General features: G+C 38.2%; 1 protein-coding gene, 1 long non-coding RNA gene and 1 pseudogene across 2 annotated transcripts; 1 reads left to right on the top strand and 2 right to left on the bottom strand.

Annotated features, from left to right (window-relative positions):
* Window positions 1-2,321: 2,321 nt before the first annotated feature.
* LOC103716704 lies at window positions 2,322-11,675 on the bottom strand (annotated as a pseudogene).
* LOC120104254 lies at window positions 4,529-6,131 on the bottom strand. Its single transcript, XR_005506711.1, has 2 exons — window positions 5,886-6,131; window positions 4,529-4,931 (listed from the first exon to the last, which is right to left on the bottom strand). It is a non-coding gene; the product is annotated as an uncharacterized LOC120104254 (long non-coding RNA).
* A 16-nt stretch (window positions 11,676-11,691) lies between the features above and the next one.
* LOC103716715 (E3 ubiquitin-protein ligase RING1-like) lies at window positions 11,692-22,526 on the top strand. The gene is made up of 2 exons (XM_008804827.4): window positions 11,692-12,884; window positions 22,110-22,526. Exon 1 carries the CDS (start codon window positions 11,778-11,780, stop codon window positions 12,870-12,872), a length of 1,095 nt encoding a protein of 364 aa, XP_008803049.1. The 5' UTR covers window positions 11,692-11,777; the 3' UTR covers window positions 12,873-12,884; window positions 22,110-22,526.
* The last annotated feature ends 1,093 nt before the right edge of the window (window positions 22,527-23,619 follow it).

Raw genomic sequence — 23,619 nt, 5'->3', positions numbered from 1 at the left:
GGCTGTGACTAGCCTTGACAAACTAAAAAGTTGAAGTTCAAAAGAATCAGATATCAAGCGCTCCATATGATTGTTTCACCCAAATTGAGAAGAAAAAAAGGAGTAAAACAAAAGGAAAGAAAATCGCTCAAGATGGAATACCATCCCAATGGCAATCATACATCGCCCGAATTGATTATTGCTATTTCTTCCACCAAAAATGATCGCCTTAACAAGTCCAAGGAGATCAGTTGACAACATCAACGACCAGTTTGCGCAACTTGAGAACAGACCACCTCAAGCGCCGGCAGTAACCAGCTTGGAGTAGAGCAAGGGGCAGTAGAAAAATTCATTTGAATGCTATCTATGAAAAGAGAAAAAAAATGTATTAAACTTTCTGATTACTGCTAAAAATTAAAATATTAGAGCACAAAAAGTTTACTTTCTCACAATCATAAGCTCATAAATATTATGTCCAAGACACACAATATTTGACTAATTAATAATATACTTTTATTTCGCCATATTTTGAGTTATTCGACCCAAAAAATGTCTAAAGGCATAGGCTTATTGATTTCAATTTTACTTTGAGGTAAAGAGATTTTAGAAGGAATCAAATTACCAACCTGGTATAAGAGATGACACTTGGTCTTCGCTCCGAAACAGCTAAATCCTTTTACTCTTAATAGATGACAATTTAAAGGAGATTGATGATTTGATATTTTGGGGGTTTACTAATGATAGATTGGTCATCTTACATGTCGAAAAATTTGTGGACTTAAAAGATGGATAACCTAAGAAGACCTGGATCTGGATCTTACGATCCAAAGGATCATATGATCCACAATCTGGATCCTACAATCCTGATCTAGAGATCTGATCTGGATCATCGACGGACATTTTAACATGGACCATTTGATATGGATTGTGGATCATAAGATCCTAACAATAATCGCGCACTCTTACTAATTCCATGTCCATCAATCATGAGCTCCCCTCTAGTTTCTGAGGACATCATGATGGCGAGGAATATTCATAATGAGGTCTAAAAGATATTCAAGCAGCTAAGCATGGCACAAGACAGACTGACACAAACAAATTCCATATTTTTAAGGAAAAGCAGCAACCTGGAGTTAAAACTTTAAATGCATGAAATGAGGTTTTGCATATTTATGCATATGGTGAGCATTCTCCTAGGTAAAGTGGATTTATCTGATTAGTATAAATGTGTGACTGGTTGATGATGAAAGTGGTGCATCGAACATAAGCAAAATCCAAAATGGAGGAACTGAGGAATTCATTTGCCTAAGAAAGTATTCACCAAGCATGGTTCCTCAAACAAGGAACTGAACAATTGGAAGGATGCCAAGTATCTGATAACAAAACTTATGCCCATTTGTAAAATGTAAATGGAAAAAATCTTTAGAAAATGGAACTAGCGTGCAGAAGTGCTTCTTAAAAAGTCAATTATTTCACAGGCATTTATGCCACTAGGTATTTGGTGATAAAAAGAAAATCTAAGTACAAAGCAAAGAAGCAACAAATCTTCCAAAAGAAAATCATTAGATAAAAGGAATTAAACAAAAAGGCTCAAGCTGCTTCAGCATCGTCCAAGACATCCCTTATGAACATATGCTTAAAGTTTGAAGTGGTTAAAAAGCATTGATGAAACCTTGACCTTGCTTAATGCTTTATTGGTTAGGACAAAGATAAATTTTTGCTGTCTAATTAAACTATTAGCAGACAACTAATAAAAAATTCAGATTTTAGGAATATGTAAACAGGAGCTGAAATAGACTAATCAGCAGCGGTTTAGGAAATATTCAGAAGAATGCCAGAGAATAGGAAACAAAAAAAATAGTAAAAGAGGATATAAAATTAAGGGCGTCATCTTGATGAATAAATAAAATTTAGAAAATCTTCATAATAATTTGAAAAGTACTTGAGTAAAATGTGCAAAAATCACCAGAAAATCATGACTCATCAATACCATTCTTACCTAATTTCTTGACGGGTTACGTCAACTTCCTATTTTAGCAAGCAACTAGCCAAGCTTGGATAGATGCAACAAATATTGCATTTTCTTGCTACTAAAAATACCACAATTGATGTGCTCTCACCAACACAAGTACACACATGCACAAACATGCACACACACAAGCATGCACACAGTGCACACTACTGAAATATTAAACTTATATTGAAAGGAAGAAGATAGGCAGATAAATGTGCACAGTATCAGTAATCTCAATAAAGTAGTATGTGAAATAACTTGTCTGAGTATCAGAGCCAGGAATTCTAGATACTGCAAGTTCAGAAGGGTAACAACTCAGAAGATTGAATGAGAATGCAAAGCATGACTGTTTAATATATGAAAGCCTCTTATGTGAGACAAGATAAGTACATCAAGAACCAAATCAAAGGTGGATCATATTTTACATGTCACACATATATATCTATTTATCTATCATATGTTTTACATGTAATACAGGCTAGTATAATGTAAAAAAAGCATAACATAAGTTTAGAGACAGAAAAAAAAAACACCAGAACACCAGCAGGAGGATTGTGGTAGCCAGTGAGAAGGGCAAACACAGTTCTGGCCACTGTTTCATGCCTGGAGAGAGAGGAACAGGGGGACAAAGAGATACATGTTAGTTGCTTACAAGCCAAAGGATACAGGTAATCAGAATTCACTCTTAGTTGTATGACCTTGGTAATCAGGCTCAGATCTGGTGGATGTGCCCCACCATTTGCAAACCTAGCTGCTTGCTCATTTGGATACGGCTGAGGAAGGCGATTGCTTAGTCTACCTGGACGAGTAAACATCTCACCTTCATCATTAGGACCATCAACCACCTCAATTTCAGCAGCCATTGCCTTTGTCTCTTCTTCAGTGTAAGCAACACCAACAAGATCCCGATATGAAATCAGAGACATTCAATGACAAGAAGCACAAACTTGTTGGTATACTTGGTGACCACGCCGGATTCCGTTCACAATTCACATCATTATATAGTTACAGCTATCAACAAATGTCTAAATAACAGAATTATCTAAGGAGTGTTTGCCCTTGTAGGCTACTAACTAGTACAATATCTAATAGTTATTTTGCTAGGAGCTTCTTTAAGAACTTGGAGGAACGTTAGACCAATGTATCTCCTCAACTATTAAAAGATAACCAGTCTCCTCAAGTACATAACCCATCTAGCTTATAATCTGAAAGAAAAGCAATTCATATAGAACAATGACAGTTCAAGGAAACATGTAGATAAAAGTGGCGATAGTCTTACGATGCATGATCATAGGAACTAAGAATGCCTTTGTTAGGCCAAGGATAGCTTGGGGGTGGTAGGCCATGCTCTGCTTCGTCAGCAGATGCTATGGTGACAAAGTTTAAAATACCAGATACACCGATGCCGGCTACTACTAATGCCCTGAGTGACTTCAGGCCAGCAGATCCAACAGCCTCTTCCTGCTGCAGCCGAAATGATGCAAGCAAAGGTGGAGACTGCTTCCAAAAGTTGACAAATGTCAGCTATAAACAATGAAGTTTTTCACATAAAAAGTGAGAAGAGATAGGCAACCACCATTGTATAACAAAACATATATTAAACTCAAGAAGGTCCAAACACAACAAATTCTACCATCAAACAAATTATATATCATCTTCCACTCCACAGGATCTTTCAGTTCTCATTTAAGAGTCAAATTGTACAAAATTTTAAGCAGCAATATTCCGACATGTAGATCCTTTCAATTGGTGCTCTCACAAGCTATGAAGCATGGACACTTTCCCAGGACACTTTCCCAAGAGGCTACAGTTTATTAGATGTTGATACAACTTCGATATGGTCCAATGCATGTTTGATACTTTCATAAGCAACCACTTGTTCTCTCAAAAAGAAATAGTACTAGATATAGTGGCGACATAATCTAGTTACTTCTCTCATACATCATGGATAGTTTTATGGTCTGCCAACTTACAGGTCAAATTGGGTCGAGTAAGTCGGACACCAAATCTGAAAAATCTTAAGGCAAATAGAATGCCCTTTGCCTTTCATTCCTGTGTACCATAACTGAGATAAAAAGGGAGAGTCTACTAGAAGAGAGTGGAGCAGATCTAGGACTTAGAATGTTTTCTAAATACACAAATTCATGCACCATTTAAAATATAGTTAATAAATGTTTTTTTTTTGAGAAATATGGAGACTCACCAAAATTTATTCAGAAAAAATAGTGAAGTTACAACATAGCAGAGAGAATATACAAGATTTTCAAAAGAGCTGCAAAAGAGATATTCCAGGCTTCCAGCACACAAGAAGCATTCCTCTTTAGATAGAGAGACAGCGATGAGAAGACTCAGAAGAATTAAATTCTGAAAGCAGTCAAAGTGCAGCAAGGAACCAGATCCCATAAGCGATCAGAAGCTGCAAGTTTCTCCATCATAGTTTCCATTACATACAGTTAATATATGTGAGAAAAATTGTTTATTTATCGATGCATCCTAACTATACCCAAATCTTCTTTTTTTCCCAGATTCTCTGTATTGGCATGGCCATGTTTGTCATGTTATTATTTCGTATCTATTTCCATTCTCCATAGCTGGCAATACAATAGGTTGGTCACTTGTACATTAGTCTCTTTTTATGGGAAAAGCTGATAAACATCATCTTCCACTCATCCTTCGCAAACGCAAATGATAGCCACCATGACACTCAATCTTCTTCGCCCTCCGTTGCCAAATCAGCCTACCTGATCCTCCCGGCTTGCATCTGGGGTCTCAGTGAAGTAGTTCCCAACAAGTGTTCATTGTAACTGATTGTTATTCTTTTCTATCCTTTTGCTTTGTCTTTTCCTTCTCTCTCCAGAGCTCTTTGTTAGCTCTGTCTCGATGTAAATTCTTCATTCTCAAATAAATGCTGGGGGAAGCACTTCGCTTCCTCCATTTCCTATAAAAAATTCCACAATTATCTTAAGAGAGAAGTTTGCAATTATTTATTGGACATATTTCTTTTTAGCATTAGTTTATGCTTTAGATTTCAGATGTATCAGACTATGTCCAAATCACAATACCCTGCAAGATTTCACAATAGCATTGGTTAAGTAATCTTCTACAGATGTTTCCATTAGAAGGCTGTTCACATTATATTCCAAGCATACTTCTGAAAATTTCATCTTTCACTTTTTGTGGGTTCTAACTTCTAACATCCAGTTCCAATGAGAAAGAACAGTGAGACAACATTAATATAAGTTTTCCTTATTCACATTTGGCAAGCATTATCACATGATCTCAACAAAATATACCACCTTAATTTGACTAAAAGCTGTATGAGTTTTCTTTTACAATGTGGATGGTCCCTGTATAAACTGCAAACAAAGTTTGAACAATTATAGCTCAACTACATTTAATCACAACTATGAGCACAAACAGCCTCTTCATGTGGTCGAGCTGAGCCAAACTGTCCAAGCTCAACTCAGCTCTTTCATAACACCAGTTGCTCTGTAACACCAATGACCTCCACCAGGGTCCACGGTACAAGAAATCGGACTATTAAAGGTGTCAGATTTGATAACAGAGTAATGAGAAAAAAAATAGAAATTTGATAACTCAAAAGCTTTAAAGAAAATATTTTTTAATGTATATATAGGAAAGGTTTGCCGAACCGGTACCAGAGGATGTACCAGCCGGCGACCAGTTAGGGATCCATACCGTGCCATTCCGGGGCACACCGAGAACAGTGAGAGGGAGGCGGAGTGGGAGAAAAGGAAAGAGGAAGAGAAAAAGGGGGGAGAGGGAGGGGTGGACGCAGAAAGGGAGGAAGGAAAAAGGAGGGTTAAACCCTAACCCTAGCACAGATAGAGAGGGGGGGAGTGGGAGGGGAAACTAGAGAGAGGGACCTTACCAGTGACGCCGCGCGTTATGTGGAGGTGCTCCGAGTGCAAGAAGGGGATGGGAAGCTGCTCCAAGCACCCTGGCTGTCCTGTTTCATTCTTGTAAGACAAAGAACCAGGATGGGTTTGGAACTCTGGAACTCTTCCACGCAGGGAAAGAAACAAGAAATAGAAAAAAAGAACAAAATAGAAAGAGAGAAAAAAAAGAAGGAAGGAAAGAAGAAGAAAAGGGGAAAAAAAAGAAAGAAAAGGAAGGAATGAGGAAAAGAAGAAGAAGAAGAAAAAAAAGAAAAAACAAACGGAAAAGAAAGAAAGAAAGGATGAAAGGCAAGAAAGAAAAAAATAAAATAAAATAAAAACAAACCAAAGAAAGAAAATAATAAAGATATATATGAAAAAATTATTGGACATATAGACAAAAAGTAAGATACATCATATCAGACCGAACCGAGTGGTATGGAGTGTACAGTATCGTACCGATTTAGTACTAATATCTAGTACAGGTAGCATACCGATACTCAATATGTCAAAAAACTCCATATCATACTGATATTGTGCTAGTATGGTACCGATATGGAGTCTGATACTAAGACGGCGAATAAAAAATATCTTTAGGGCACAATTTTCTTTGTAGTCATTCATCCTTCAAAAATAGAAGGCAAACATTTGTACCTGGTATAAATCTAATTAATAGTGTGTGACTCATCCAATTGTATTGGCTAGATTGGTCCATTTATGTTTTCACGATAGAGGGAAAATAACATTATTATGCAGACAAGATGAGGAAAACATAGTCAACGTCAACTGCCAAAATTCAATGGAGCCTCATGTAGAAACATGAGACGAAAAAATTCATACAAATTCCCAATCAAAATGCACCCAATCACCAAACCTATTCTAACATGACATAGTAGGAACTTAAACATATTTTTATTTAAGAAAAGCACACTTACCGATAATTGGAATTGAAATCTCTTCCTTAGGAGCTGGTTAACACCTCTTCCGGCAGCCCCTAATCTACTCTTTGCCAAAAAGATTTTAAATTTCAGACCAAAAATGAAAAGAAATGGAGATTGAAGGCTAAAAACAATCTATTTTCATGAAATAGATAGTTTAATTCATATTAAGTCATTCATGCTGGAAGTTCAAACTCCGTACAGTTCCAAATACAATCCAAGGCATATAAGATCAATTGGGAGTTTGGGTAAGTGTTGGAAACATCAACTGCCAAAATGCAGTAGGGCCTCATGCAGAAGCATGAGACGAAAAAAAAAAAAATCACACAAATTCCCCATCAAAATGCACCCAATCGCCAAACCTATTCTATATGGCATAGTAGGGAACTTGAACGTTTCTTTAAGAAAAGCCGATGATTGGAATTGAAATCTCTTCCTTACGAGCTGGTTAATACCTCTTCCAGAAGCCATCTAATCTACTCTTTGCCAAAAAAATTTCAAATTTCAGACCAAAAATGAAAAGAAACGAAGATTGAAGACTAAAAAAAATCTATTTTCATATTAAGTTATTCATAGTAGAAGTTCAAACTCCGTACAGGTTCAAATGCAATCCAAGGCATATGAGATCAAGTGGGAGTTTGGGTGAGTGTTGGTGAGACAGAGAAGGGAAGGGGGAAGAGGTGGAGGGGATCTCGCCGCTTAGAGTGAGTGTTTCGGACTAAGAGATGGGTGCTGCAAAGATTAGGGTCATGGAGGAGAAGAGACGGCGGGGATCTAAAGATACAGGAGGGAGGGGGGACGAGGGGTTGGTGCGTACCTGAGGTGATCGGAGAGCCGGATGCGCAGATCGGAATTCCGGGAGCTGAGGTCGGATTGCCGGAGTAGGAGAAGGCGCGATGCTCTGCGGCTCTGCGGAGGAGAGATGGGGATGGAAGAGGAGTGATTCGGGTGCAGGGTCTACGCGGCGGAAAGGGGTTGAAGCGGGAGGCGGTAACGGGTTCAGGTTCATCTTTCGCGCGAAAGAATGATCGATCTTCTTTCGCGACTTGGACTGTTGGATGGCGCTACGCACAGCTCTCAAAGCATTTTGAACTCTCTACCATCAGCTTGTACGGATCTCGAAGCAATTATTCCGCAACCCAATGGTGGATGCGCGCGAAAAAAAAAAAGTTGCACACGCCGAAGGAGCCCATCTAACACGAATCTCAAAGCATCAATGGAAAAAAAGTTACCCACTGCAAGGTTCTTGATTTGTTACAAAAGTCGCGCAACGCGGCTGGCTGGGTGGCTTCATTCGCAGTTCACCATGCTGGAAGCTTCATTTGGGCTGATCATGTAGTGGTGCCCTATGCTTTGGATTATTTTTTTTTCTTCTGACTTCGCTGGCTGCTCCTATGCTTGACAAGGGTGACCTGCCATCGTACCAAAAAAAAAAAAAAAGTGGTGCAATGAATTGGAGCAACTGATTTGAAGCTATCAACCGATCTGAATGTCTGATTAAAAATAAATATAGTTTAGACTCTACTTATAATCAGCTTTATAACAGAGACAATTGAAGTGCTTTTAATCATTTTTTGTATTCCATATTAACACCGCATCATATGGTGAAAGGGGCAAAAAAATATACTGGTAAGTGTATGGCCCATGAAATTATAGATCTTATAAAGTTGGAGGGCATCAAACCAGATGAATTTTTCTATCAACAACATCTAATGCATGTTCTAGCTTAGCTTCTTTGGAAATAAAAGGGAAGAAGACGCGTGGTTTTAGGATTAAGCTAGGAGTCAATGTAGATGAATGAGTTGATGATGCACTTATCGACATGCATGCAAAATGTATAGTTATGGAGATTGTGCATGGAGGTTTTTACGATCAGCGAAAGAACGTTCTTTTATTGCATCGAACACTATGATTATGAGATTTAGACAAAATGGACTTGCTTGGGAAGCTATGGAAGTCTTCTTTTTTTTTTTTTTCTGGTACAAAGCTATGGAAGTCTTTGATAAGATGATCTTAGAGCATGGAAAGCCAAATTATATTACATCCAGTTGTGTTATATATGCATGCAATCAAGGAGTGTTTATTGATAAAGGTTAGAAGTACTCCAACTAGGAGTATATGGTAAATCTCCCTGGCAGGTTAAAATGCAGAAGCTGAAGCTTTAATAATGAGCATGCCTTTCCAACCTGATCGAATGACTTTTCTCCGACTTTATATATATTTTTTTCTTTTCTGCAGTTTAAAAACTAAAATTTTGACTGAATTTGGATAGACACTTAAAAAATGTAAGCTAGATAGGCTCATAAAAAATGGTTATATGTTTCTATTTTAGATCTTCATTTTAATACTTTATAATTTAAAGTTTTAGAAATACAAAAGAAGGCTAAAATAGTTTTATCACTGATATGTATTTGTCAATATTCTGAGATATAATTATGTTTATGACTTTTGACAGTGAGATTGTATTTTATATATCATATATGTTAATACCCTATATTTATAAAGATTGATGTTACTAAAATCTCGCTCTGTTAACCAATATGAAAATCACGGAGGAGGGCATATGGCCCAACTCCTCCCTGTTATCAATTCATTTTCTTGATTTAATGATATAAAACAAAAGTCACTAGAATTAAGACGGGTATTATAAAGCCAATTCTTAATGTGCAACGGTTGCTATAAAAAGCAGCACTTAAAAGTGCATTGCAATGTCCTAATTGGCTTGAGGCCATGGATGAAGAGCTAAAAGCATTATATACTAATTTTAGATGGACTCTAGTTCCTTATTGGCCATCTATGAATGTAGTTGGCTACAAATGTTGATCGAACCAAGTTAAACTTTGATGGTTCACCGTAGCATCTCAATGCTTGTGTTATTGCAAAATGATACAATTAAGTAAAATAAATTGATTTCGAAGAGATGTTCGATCCTATTGTACAGTCATCGGCCATTTGAATAGTTTTCACAATTGTTCTTTTTTTTCAACAGGAGATAAGATAACTAGATGTAAAAAATACTTTCTTGCATGGTCACTTGAAGGACCCAATATGCATGGAGTAGACCCCAAGCTTTCTTGCAGAGCTTGTTTACCTTATATTCAAAGTTAGTTATCTTCTTTATCTAGATTTTATTTGCAGCACACATGATACTTCTCTCTCTCTCTCTCTCTCTCTCTCTCTCTCTCTCTCTCTCTCTTATGTAGTAGTAGACATTCTTTTTTCTCATTTACTTTATATTCATGATAATTCATATTTATTTGTAGTAATCTTGCTCTTCTTGATCATTTTATTACTAGATATTGCCTCTAGGTTTGTTATAAAGGATTTAGGCCCCTTGCATGCTTTTGAGGTATTGAAGTCATACCTAACTCTTGAGGTGTTATTCTTTCACAATTAAATTAGGCATAAAAAAACAACTAGATCATGAACACGTGTCTAGATGTAAATACATTTCTACCCCATTAGCTGCTAAGGTCTCTTAGACCATCCTTTTGCTTATGTGATATTATATCATTTTATTGTCCGTGCCCTTTAATATCTAACACATACTTGTCCTAAATTATTTTATTCTTCGAATCTTGCTTGCCAACATATGCATGCTCCCACCATGTCTCATTTTCAGCTTGTTAAAAGAATTCTTCCTTACGTTTGAGGGACTCTAACTCATGATCTTTACTTGTTTTACAACACTTCTCTTAATTTATATTCATTCTATAGTATTGACTGGTCAAGTTGTCCAATCCCTAGATTATCAACCAAAGGCTACTGCGTGTTTCTGGGATCAAATTTAATCTTTTGGAGCTCAAAGAAAACACATACAATTTTCTATTCAAGTGCTCATCAGTCCACAGCACATGCAACAGTTGAATTGAACAAAAATATTTTACATCATGTTGTTTAGACCGCAAAGTTGTTCTGTGATAACATCAATGTCTTGTACATGACAGTCAATTCCACTTTTTATGCCAGAATTTTCACATTGTATGGCACAAGGATCACTTATTCACGTCGGTCCTCAAATCAATTAACTGATGTTCTTTTTAAGCCAAAGTTCCCAAGGATGCATTCAGGTTGCTATTGGAACAAGCTTGGAGTTCTCGACATTTTCACTCCATAGCTTAAGGAGAAGTAATAAGGAAAGACATCACAATGATTCCTCAAAATATGATTTAAACAATCAATTTAATATACAACATTTCAACCACAAGAATTGTTAACAAGATATTATTGATATGAATTAGCTTGATGTATCATTTAGCTTATGGCAAAGAATTGCCAATGAAATACTCTTATATACATATAAATGGTTCCTCTGTCAGAAAAAGCTAAATAAGGCTCCTGCATATCTGTAAGAAAATATAAAATATATATATAAATAAATCTACTTCATCCTATTAGCTTAAGTTTTTAGAATAAATGGTGATTTCAACCGCAGAGGTAGTTCGAACTATGTCTCCGCATTCTTTAACTTCATTATTAAAAATTTTATATGTTAGGTTTATCCATTAAAAGATTATGCATATATTAAAAAAAAATTTGTCTATCAAAAAGAAAAAAAAAGAGAGCTATATATAGAGACGGTCTCAGAAAAAGAAAAGAAGCAAATCCAGACGAGAATAATTTGATGGCGCGAGAGGCTGCCTCTCTCACCCAAGACAAATGGAAAGTCCGTCCCCAGGCCATTTTGACCATTTTACTGACGGTCATCCCAAACCGCTGACGTGACGTGATGCGCCCCACCTTCCCAATTCCAGAAGCTTCCGAGCCGCGCGGGTCCGGGCCTGCGGCGGCTCTGGGTCCCACCCCGCGATACGGCGGGCGTTTCAGAAAACGCGATGCACCCATCGCTCCCCTCATCGCCTGATATCCAATTCCCCTCTATTTTCCATCCGCCCAGGCCGCCCAAAATCCTCTCCCTCTCCGCCCCCTCTCTCTCTCTCTTTCCCCATGTCCTCCGCCGGAGCCCCAGGCGGCGCCACCGCCCCGCAGCGTTACTTCTGCCACCAGTGCGACCGCACCGTCACCCTTACGCCCTCCCCCGGCGCAGAAATCGCCTGCCCCATCTGCCATGACGGCTTCATCGAGGAATTCGACCTCCCCGACCCTAACCCTAGCCCTCATTCCTTCTTCTCCTTCCGATCCTCCGATCCCTTATTCCTCTCTCCCTCCCCCTTCTCCTTCCTCTTCTCCCCCTCCTCCTCCCCGCCCGCCAGCTTCGACCTCCGCAACCCTAGCGACCTCGCTGGCCTTTTCGACCCCGACGCCTTCCACTCCCACGGCCCCGCCCCCGGCCCCACCCCCGCCCTTGGCGGTGGAGGTGGCGCGGAGCCCTTCAATCCTCTGGCTTTCCTCCAGAATCACATCCAGCAACTCCTTTCCGGCGGCGCCAACATCCAGATCGTCCTCGAGGGCGGCCCCGGCGGCAACCTCGGCGACTACTTCATCGGCCCCGGCCTCGAGCAGCTGATCCAGCAGCTCGCCGAGAACGACCCCAACCGCTACGGCACCCCACCGGCGGCCAAATCCGCCGTTGGCTCCCTGCCGGACATCAAGATCACCGAGGAACTCCTTGCCACCGACGAGGCTCAGTGCGCGGTGTGCAAGGATACTTTCGAGATCGGGGAGGAGGCGAAGCAGATGCCGTGCAAACACATCTACCATAAGGACTGCATCCTGCCGTGGCTTGAGCTGCATAACTCTTGCCCTGTGTGCAGGTACGAGCTGCCCACAGACGATCCGGACTATGAGAACCGGAGGGGGCCGGCGGTTCAGGGGGCACACCCTGTGGGGACCGAAGATCCTGGTGGCGCCGGTGGGTTGGCGGCTGGGGCATCGGGGGATGGGAACACTCAGAGCCCAAGGACGGTAGAGAGGAGGTTTAGGATCTCGCTGCCTTGGCCACTGAGGGGTTTTGGGTCGCAAGCTGAGGCTAGCAATGCTGGAGGTGGTGGGAATGATGGCGGGGGCAGCTCTGGTGGAACTGGTGCAAATTCTGGTAGCCGTGGGAACACTGGGTCGACCCGGCAAGAGGATTTGGATTGAGAATAGTTGGAGGTACAGCTTCTGGATATCGGTGTTTTATCTTGTTGCCTTTTATTTCTATTTTCTTTCTGTGTATTCTTTTTTTTTTTGTGAGATCAGTACCAAGTACCACGATGATAGGAAAATCACGTAAAAGATTTATTTGAACTATAATTGCAACTTCTTGATGCTATTTGTGACTATATCTGCTTGTTAAAGGAAATGTTATCCAGCTGTTTTAATATACATGATTAAGATTTTCGACTAGATCTCTTGCCCAATTTAAAGGTCAAAGGGCGAGGTAAGAAGCCGGTTCCAACTTGTATTGCTTCTTCAGGTTAGCAAATTTTAATGTAAGATGTCCAACTCTTCTCAGATTTAAATGGGTTTTTGAGTACTACATTGCTGTATTGCTGGTTACAATATTTTGAACCTGGCTGAATGCTGGTTAGAAAAGTATTTCATGATTCATCAGTCAGCCCTTGTCTTTTGTACACTATCCTATTAGCAACTGTGTTTGCTAGCAGTGTTTGTTCTGTTTTGTCAGGGTTCATCGTCGCTGTTATCATCTTTTCTTCCTTATCAGTTTAATTTTAGATTAATTAAGCAAAAATTTCAATAAAAATTTCGTTTTTGTTTCTTCTGTCCAGATATTTTTGACATGCTTGTGGCATTTTCTCAGATTAGATTGCATGCCTTTTAGATTTAATTGTTCATGCTGGTTCAGAATGCATCTGCGATGCAGTTGTATGACTTAAACTAGCCCCATTAATATACTCCTTGGTGACCTAGATCCTTTTGCGATATTGTGCCTTTTCTATTCCTGCTACTTGCGATCCAGTTTGGAAATAAAGAAGATCAGTATAAGGAGAGACAGAAAGAAGAAATATATTTTTCTTTTGAGGAAAGGTGAGGTGGTCTCTGAGGATGTCTTTATAAAAATGATGGGGGGTTGTTTTTGGCCACCTCAAGTCCACTTTATACTATGTTTCTTTCTATGAGCACATTGTGAAACAATGCCATTAGATAGTCCGTGGTCTGCATTTTGTTGCTAGAATGTTGTTGATCCCATGATTCTCACCATCCACCCTCATGAACACTTATACTTGCATGCAAACTTTGAAGGTTAGATAATGCCAAGAGTGTGGAATTTGAATATGGATCACCTACACAGCATATAATAGATTGATTAATTAGGGGGGAGGAGCATAGCCGAAATGTAATCGTAGAAATTCAAACATGATTGAGGTGCAGCACCTGCTGGTTGAGCTGAGATAGTGCTTAAAGAAGGATGTCCCATACGTGAATGGTGCATAGAGAAGCTGGTTGGATGCAATAGCACAATAAAGTGAAATCAGAATATGCATCTTTAAATTGAGATGAGATGCATATGTTGTGGTTTGAGGGATGTTATTTCATTTATTTTCTTATGATGTTAGATTTGCTTTGTTTTTTAGACTTCGGAATGATTGGATGTTTTGAGGTTAAGTGACTTGTTATGAGATTTTTTGGGTTTTCAGAATAAGGTTTAAGTTGTTCAAAAGGAAAGGAAATGGGGTTGGACCAGTTGGAATTGTATTTCTGATGGATGTAAGATTTTAAATGTTTTTAGCTGCATTTTACATGCTTTTTTCCAATCTACTCCTTTTCTTTTTCTTCTCCTCCTTCTACTTGTCTATCATCATATATTTTTTTAAAGAAATTCTGCATCCATGTCTGAATTTATATTATAGTTGGAATTGTATCTTGATGGTTTTAAGAAGTAAAATGTTTTTGGCTGCACTTGACATGTTTTTTCCATCAAACTCCTTTTCTTTTTCTCTTCCTCGCCCTGCTCCTCCTACTTGTCAATCATCATGCCTTTTTTTTCCTTGAAGAAATTCTACATTCCATGGCTGAACTTATATTATATTTGCGAGCATAACTATCCTCCTTTTCTTTTTAATTTTCAAATAGTTTCTTTAATTTATCTATTATTTATACATGTCGACAACTGATTATGCATAAAATTTGACTAAAAGGCTTATGTTGGTTTGTTTATTCTTGGTGTTCACCTTCTTTCCCTCTTACTCTATTCTTTTCTCCTTTTTCCTCTTCTTTCCTTGCAGCTAATTTTCTTTTATTTGTCACCTATTTAATTGTCTCCCAGTTGGTATGATTACATCAGATAGTAAGATCGGTTATAGGTATACAATTTAAGGATCTATAAAGGTTTGGAATAATCTCCAATTGCCTGTTTCAGTTTATATTTAGAGCATAGCTGAATATTAAGGCTAAGGTTTGGTGCTAGGAAACAAACTGAGGGTTTGTAAGGATAAGGTAAGTTTTGATTTAATATGAAGATTAAAGGAGCTCATTTGATTCTTGGTTTCAATCATAAGTTTCAGATTTGATCTGTATTTGTTTCTGTGCAAAATGAAATGATAATCATAAGATTTAGTTCTTAGATCTGATGCAGGACTTCTTTGACCAAGGAAGAAGAAATTAGATGATATAGAGGAACTAGTACTTGAGAAGTTGGAGGAAAAGGCAGAAACGGATGGGAGGGTCGTGTTCAGTGCAACCAATCACTTTTGGTTTATAAAATTTCATAAGAAAAAGGACTGAAATTTTGTTCACCTGCTTTCATTTTAGAGCATCTTGAACCCCATTATAAATACCTCGGATCCCTCCTAATAAGATGTATCTAGGGCCAATGGTGTAAATTACGATTTCATCAACTATGACAAATAATTAATCTTTGACCTTTTAGTTACTGCTTAAAACTAACCTAATAGGAATTTTTTATCTCGAGAACACGTGTAAAAGAAAAGTCTTTGAACTACTGTTCAAATTACATTGTGGTTGCATGGTACAATATTTGATATTTGCGGCGCTTGATGTGACTATATAACATAATCTTGTATTATTTCATGCATGTTTTAAAAACCAAATGACTTAACCCTCATTATTAAAACTGAAGGTGTCTTTAATGTTTGACTTAGCTAGGAATAACAAATGAAAATAGTAGCTTAAACAGCTTAACTGAAATAACATCTTTTGAACATTATAATGACTACTCAGAGTCAGTGTAATAGTAAACTGCAAAAAGAATTGAGTAAAAGTTATTTTGTGCTGTCAGATTTTATTTTATTTATTTTTGCCACTTTTTGTGTGCCTATGTTAGGCATGGGGTGTGATAGACAACCATAAAAGTGGCCATGGTTGAAGCTTACAACTAATGTGGTGTAGCCTTCAAAGAAAATATTTGGTAGGGCAACCAGATGATTGAGTGAATTTTCAAATGAGATCAGCAACATAGAATGTCGTGTTAACAAGGCATAAAAGTAAGCTTATAGTCAAGTAAGTTGGGTCCAAATTGAAGATTTGGGATTTTAGGATGGCCTTTTGGCTTTGCACCAAATCTAAGCATATTTAAGGAGCCGAAATTTTTTATATTCTGTTTTGATGGAAGAGGGGCTTGCATGCTTCTCTCAGGAGCAGAGGAGATTGATGCATGAAAGCCTTTTGACTTGCTTTAAGTTAAGCCCATCGGTGAATGGCAAGAAGTTGTGTTTGATAACATAGAGTACTCTTCAAGTCATCATTATCACCATATATCTTACTGAACTTTAGTCATGCTATAGATTTTTCAGATAGAACTCAAATGATTTTGTTGAAGCCTTGAATTTAGACAACACCAAACTGACTCTACGGAAGCTGGATGGATGTTGCCAGCAAAGTTCATGCTCATTTTTGTGTCTTGTTATAGTTTCAGACGTCAAAATAAAATTGGTTAAGAATGGAACATTTTCTTTTGATGTTTATCTTGAAGCTGTGATTATTTTCCTTTATATGGAGTCTAACATGAAGGGGGACCTTATGCCCTTGGCAACATAACAATTGGTACCCAGTTGTTCCATATTGGATATAGGGCTTCTTTGGATGAATATTTGGGTCAGGATCTTAACTATTAAAATCTTTAATAGAGGGGGAATCAGCATCATCAATAGAAAATGCTTCCTTGTTTGATATAGAATCGAATGGGTTGCTTTTTTGTTATGATTATTACTTTGTTATTCTAGATTCAACTTCTATACATGAGAGCATGGTATGCAGTACCGGTCGGTACCGGACGTACTGCATACTGTACCGTACAGACACTTGGTACGTCTATGCTAGTGCGGCACCGGTACGGGGTTCGGTACCGATACGGCGAACCTTGCATGAGAGGCTTTCTGAATGGCTTGTCTTGAAGATATAAATCTTTGGTCAATATGTATCGTGGTGCAAATTATTAAAGGAGAGAAGGTTCCCAAGATCCATGATTTAAAGAAGTAGCGTATCCCATTAGTCTGGGATGGATGATAGGGATCTGCTTACAACGGTATAGTTTTGAGAGCATGAAGGGAATTAAGCTATCAAGGTATTGGTGTCCGCTTGCAATCTGAACTTTGACCCAATCTTTACGAAATTTAATGTAGACTTAGGCATGGCTCCACTATGTACCCAATGCGACTGAACCTGGACTCAATCCTTAGTTGAAGTGATCCCTATCTTATTGAGACAGCTAGACTCGAACTCATTATTTGACCGATTCTTGGATGGGTAGGGTTTGAGTTAGTAGAGACCCTGCCCCACTCCCAAGGTGGGTTCAAGTTGGTTTATAGGTATCCAAACCTGACCCAGTAGCTTCCCTGAAGGGATGGTTTTGATCTCCTGGTTGTTCGCAAATCATTTCCTATTTTGTATGTAAACATGTCTACCCTTTCACTCCTAGCGATTCTTTATTTCTCTGCTTGAAGGGTTGTATGTATTAATATGATAGTGCGTACAAATAGAGGGAGACATGTGAAGAAGGGAGAGAAGGGGGCAGGGGGTAGGTTGTGAGTGGATCCTATGAGGCAATAGGACGGTCAAATTGAGGTAGGCCAAAAGACCCTCAACCCATACCTATTACATTTGTAATCGCATGGAAAAGAATTAACCCATCTCTAGCATAGTCACAAGTTTGGAATTCAGTAATAACTCGACAGGGTTAAGAAATTCTGTATTTGGAAAAAATCTGGTAAATTTGAAAAAAAATGGAAGAAGTTTGGAAGAGAGAGGGTAACTAAGAGGTAGAAGAAAAATGGGGGAGAATAATTATATATTAGAGAATGAGAGAATAGTTGGAGGGGAATGAAGGATAAGAAGAAGCAAACAACTAGAAGAAGGTTGAAGTACAAGAAGACTCAAAGATAAGAGACAATGCGGGAGGTTTGACTTTCTATTTACTTTTTAAGGAAAACAAATTCTAAATCCTCAAGTCCCAAGTCCCGACACCACAACGCTTACCATTTTGGTCCTTTACGCTCGTGGCTTGCCTTAGCGTTTCAAAGTTTGAAGCATGGCTATGGACTATTTCCACTCCAGAATGCACGAACTATTCAATAATACATGAATGAAACATGAATTTGATTAATTTAAGTATATGTAAAATGTTCATGAATAGATGAATTGTTCACATAATAATAGAGATGCTGAACATGAATAATTCATGAATTTACACAAAACTGGTGGATCATGTTACTAGGATATTCATTTTATGTATTTTATATAGACCTATATTAAAGCTGCAAACCCAGTTAAGGCTTTGCTTGCTACTCATATGCTTTAAAAATTTAAAAAATAAAATAGGGCTAAAAGAGGGAAATTAGGGTCAGCTCTCCAAACAAAGTGGGAGAGAAGAAGTTAAAGTGAAAAAGGAAGTCCAATAAATCATGGATATCCACTCTATTTTTCCTTTTTAGATCTGTATTCTTTCTTATCCACTAGCTGCACGGCCTTCCTATCACCCAAACCAAGCATTTATTGTTTCTTTTTTTTTGGCAGAACTTGTTGATCCTTGACCCATCGAATTACCATGTTTTTAAGGGCTCGGGGCTAGGTTTTTAGGGCTCGTCCACAATCCATATGACCCATCATATGCGAGATCAACCTGATCGATACCTATGTAAATTGGATTTGTTTTAGCTTATTCTAACTACCTGATTGTAAAAAGCCCACAATTGTTATTTTGAGGAGGTTCAAGCAGGTTGGCATGTCTAAATTAGAAATTGTCATTTGCAGTGAATATCTTGAGCATATATGAGCAAAATCTTAAGATGTTTCATCTCTCTCACTTTGTCTCCTGTTTAAATTCAAACAAGAGACAACATCCATCCAGTTTCTTTCCTATCAAATAAACTAAAATTAAGGGAAGAGATTACCCCCATGAGAGAAGATTGAGCCCATGATATTTTTCCTTTTTTACTAAAATAAGCAAGTCTCGAGCCCTAACTGATGCAGAAGTCTTCTATTCCAGCCTTGAGTAGCTAGAATTGGAGGATTTCACATTTTATGGAGTAAGATTTTAATTTCTATTAAATGTGGCCTAAAATCCTCACCTCATCTAATCCCATTCTATAATTGCCTTACGACAAATAGTGATGAAATAAATAGTAAATAATATTTTCACTCTTGAACTGCTTTATTTTTGCAAAAGGGGTTGATAACTTGATACCATTCATATATTGACAATATGGTAGGGGAAGTGGGCATATTTCTCTCAGTATACAACAAACTATGTTCGAAAAAAAATTAAGGATTACTGTGCTAGTACCGGGGCTCGTACTGGTTGCCTAGCAGCATGGTTCGGTACGCCCTCGTGCCGTTTTGTGCTGGGCCCATACCAACACAACAAAGAGGGCGGGGGAGAGGAAGAATGGTAGAGAGGAAAAGAGAGAGAGGAGGGAGGGAGGGGGAGGGAGTGTGGCGGATGACCGAGCAGAAGGACGGAGGAAGGTCTTTGCCCTCTGGTTCCATTATTTTAAATGAAACATGGTCCCAAAGGGGCCCTTTTTTTTATTTTGAAGAATTTAAGTGAACTTGGCAACCCTCTTGCCGATTTTAGTTAATTTCATCAAAATTAAAAAACCCTCTTTTCTTCTCTTTCCTTATCTTTCACCCCCTTCCTCGCCGGTTTCTCAATGTAAAGGTTGGAACTGTTCCGATTTGACGCTGATATGGCTTAGGACACCCTGAACCGGGCAGTTTGGGACGAGTCCGCCAACATTCCAAAAATGTTGTTGTTGCTTTTTGTGGGTCGTTGTTTTTGCTGGAATTGGAATTTTACTAGTTTATTTTTTTGTTTTTCTTTTTTAGGTTAGATTTTTTTTGGGGAGGAAATGGATCTCCAACAAAGATCACTGTTGCTTCCCTGGCTGCAATCGTTGATGGGTTTGGTGCATGGGCATTTGGATTTTAGCAAAACAAAGACTTGGAGGATAGCTCAGAAATAGTATTTTTACATGTGCTAAAATGAGCATTGCAAGGGGTGCATAAAAATCTATTGCTGTATGAAGTAAATATCCAAGTAAGACACCGTCAAAAAGCTAGTGATAAAGGCATTGATATGGACTTTTCGAGTATTAGGTGTTTGTTTGTTTATCACATTGTAGCCAGTGAATTTAGAAAACATAGTATATCAGGACATGTAAATGAATATTTAGAAACGAAAGATTTTAGAATTATCGAGACTATGAGCCATTTTAGTAAGTAGAGATTGGAAAAGGTAAGATTAGTTAAAAATAAGAAAGATATAATTAAGCTATTGACATGGTTATTCTCAAAGTTTTGAACCCCATTCCACTTCTGGTTTGGTCCCCTAGGTGGGGTCTTGGTTTCAGTCAAAAGAATCAAAATAAAATCAATAAATAGCACAAAAGAGAAAACAAGTTATTTACATCATTTTTTTTATTTGATATAATTACTTTATTATCAAAATCCAATTTTTTTCCTTTCAGGTTTTTATAAATTGTCACCTGTCCTTCGATTTATAAGTCACTTGATATATTGAGTAAACTTTAGGATATTGTAGTCATCACTTTGCATCGTTTTGTTCTAGTATCTTCAATATCTAGAGAACCTCTCTTACTATTCTCTTGGACTTGGACAAGTATTATTTCTCGCACTTGACTTAATTGTTTTGCAATGGTAGCTTGCACATGTGAAAACTTAACTAGGCTCATGCGCAGGAGATTATTGCTTAAAGTTTAATATAGTACGTTAATTAGATCGTGTCAATATGTTCTCTTTTAATGGCTTTATACCTATTGTGTATGCAAATTTACTAAATCATATTTGTTCATTGTGCATTACCAACAAATTAAACATGTGGCTAGATCATTACCCATTGTTTCTCTAACGCCAACATGTTGGATCCTAAAAGTTCTCTTTCTCCAACTTAGAAACAGACACACATAATTTAGATAATAAGCCAGTCTATTTAATGATTTTAAGCTTTCAAAAACCTTTATTGCTGTTTCTTTTAAATAGACATTTAACATCTTTTTCCAAGAAAAAGCAGTTTTGGTCAATTTTGGTCGAAATCAGCAAATCTGGGTGAAACTAGCGAAACTAACCAAAACCAGCTGAAACCAGGCAAAACCAAAAATTTCAGTCAATTTCAGGTTAGTTTCAGCTGAAACTGAACCGTTTAGACGGAAACTTAAAACCTTGGCCCTTCTAGTGTTTATGCTAACATGCTATGGGAATATTTCTCTTCGAACAAGTTGTTGCTTAAAAAAATTAGGGTGGAAAGGACTCAACTCCCTCCTTTGATATACTATATAGATTTATGCTTTGAGTGGTCTGATAATCTTATTGTTTTTGAGCAAACATGGTAGTCTGAGGTGTTTTGTCTAAGAATATATAACAAGCTGTGTTACATTTTGATGCTTGTCCACAGTCATCTCTTTAGTCTTCCCTTCACGGTGCATTGGTTTCCTTGCAAGTGTAGCTTTTTTGTTTTCAACTTCTGTATTAAAGTTTCTATTTTTGATTCTGCTCATCTTTATATTGTGGCTGCAGCTTTTGTTTTTCTTTGAATGGGCTCGTTGCCTATATCTTCACAGCCAATCTTACGTGTACAAATATAGTAGGAAGTGGCATGCCGCATGCCCAAGCTACCCTCTTCAAGTTTCTAAATCTCATAAAATTCATTATGTGGGGTTTACAATATGTTACTTTGGCTTCTCTTGTGAACTGCTTTATTTGTGATTTGCAGAATGATGTACTGATAGGAGTTTTTTTGTACTGTGCACTAGAGGATGAGTAGGCACTTTTTGGTCTAATTCTCAGTGTCAAACGAATGAACTAACATGGAGGGTCAAGTGCACTGGCAACCTGCACTCGATATCAATAATGTAAAATGTTTTCATGCTTTTGTTTCTAATTGTTTTCATTCATTTCTTGTAGGTTGAACTCTTGGAAGTCTATTCTCCTTGGTACAGAGATCAACATTTGCTGCATCGGAGTTATACATGTTCGAAAATTAAGTCAAGACATGCTCAGAATACTTTCTTTGTTCATGCGGTTATTATTATTATTATTTTTGGTGGTGCTGGTGATGGTGAGAGAGAATGAGGATTTAATTTATACCTGTAGCCATGAACCAGAAGTTGGGAGTCACCAAATCCGAATTCAATAGAAACATGCCTGGGACAGTAAGTATATCCGATTGAGGCTAGCTTTGATATTCAATCAGTTCATCATGAAAGCATGCCTGTGTTGTTTCCATTTTTTTGTACCTTAACCAATAGTGCTTTTTGTTCTCAATGGATCATTGTATAAATATTACTATTTTCTTCTGAAGCTGTTCTAGGCGTTCAATCATCCTTGATGCGTATCTTTTATAGAGTTTAGCCTGTCATATTAACATGGTGCACTGCCATGAGGGCTTTGTTGCACCATAGGTGAGTAATGTTTATTCAAATTCAGTTTCTGTTCTATAATTGGTTTCGCATGGTGGAAGATTATTAACGTTGGGAAGCTTGCTGGGACATTGTTTGGTAACTGCAACCTAAGTAACAGGTAAAATTTGCTTGCGTGTTCTTAGATTTTTCTGTGGATGTATATGCAAGTGAAACCTAAGTACTACCGACCTGCAGGCTGGGAAGCATAATAGATATGGGAAAAAAAATGTTTTTGGAGAACATCAAACAAAATGTTGGAGAAACAAAGGAAGGTGTTGGTGTAGTTATTGCAGGCTGTATGGCAAACAAATACCTATACTTACAGTGAATATTGACTCCTCCTGAGTAATTCTTGAGGGGGTTTTTCCTGCCGGACTGGGAATTCTATTCTAAGCGGAGGCCATGCCTATCACAATGCTTTGTTGAATTTAGGGCTGCTGTACTCCCGGATATCGTCACACGTATATACGATGCGTAGGTTGGTGAATTAATGGTTGAGGTCTAGCAACATTGCGGTGATTATGTTAGGGCCCTTCTGGCCATGGTTTGATGTCACGGTCAAAGACATGCTACTTTCTAACCTACCAAAGCCAACACCAAGTAATCCCAGATTGCGGATTGTTTGAGGCAGGAATTGTAGGGCCTTTAATGGCGGATACATTCATGCTATGGAGTAAATATCCAACTAAAGTACATGACTAAACCGAAAACAAATGACTTTGCTGTTCAGGGTACCTGGCACCATAATGCTCAAGTGCAGGTATGTGGGAAGATTTTCACCAGGTATGGAACATCTATTTTTCAAGTGTAAGCATGCAAGGCTTGCGTGGGAACAATTGAATGGAACTTGGCTGGAACAGTAGCCTTTTTCTTCCTCTCGGCTGCAACTCTAGAGTGAGTGGCTTAAAATTATATCTTCAAATCCTCTCTCAGGTGTGGCTCTTTTTGCTTCTATCTTATGGCAGCTGTGGAAAAATCGCAATGCCAAAGTGTTTCAGCATCCTGTGCGTAAC

This window comes from Phoenix dactylifera, chromosome 17 (assembly GCF_009389715.1).
Source record: "Phoenix dactylifera cultivar Barhee BC4 chromosome 17, palm_55x_up_171113_PBpolish2nd_filt_p, whole genome shotgun sequence".
Lineage (NCBI taxonomy): Eukaryota > Viridiplantae > Streptophyta > Magnoliopsida > Arecales > Arecaceae > Phoenix > Phoenix dactylifera.
Note: the sequence above shows the minus strand (reverse complement) of the source record. Positions and strands in the feature narration are given on the sequence as shown.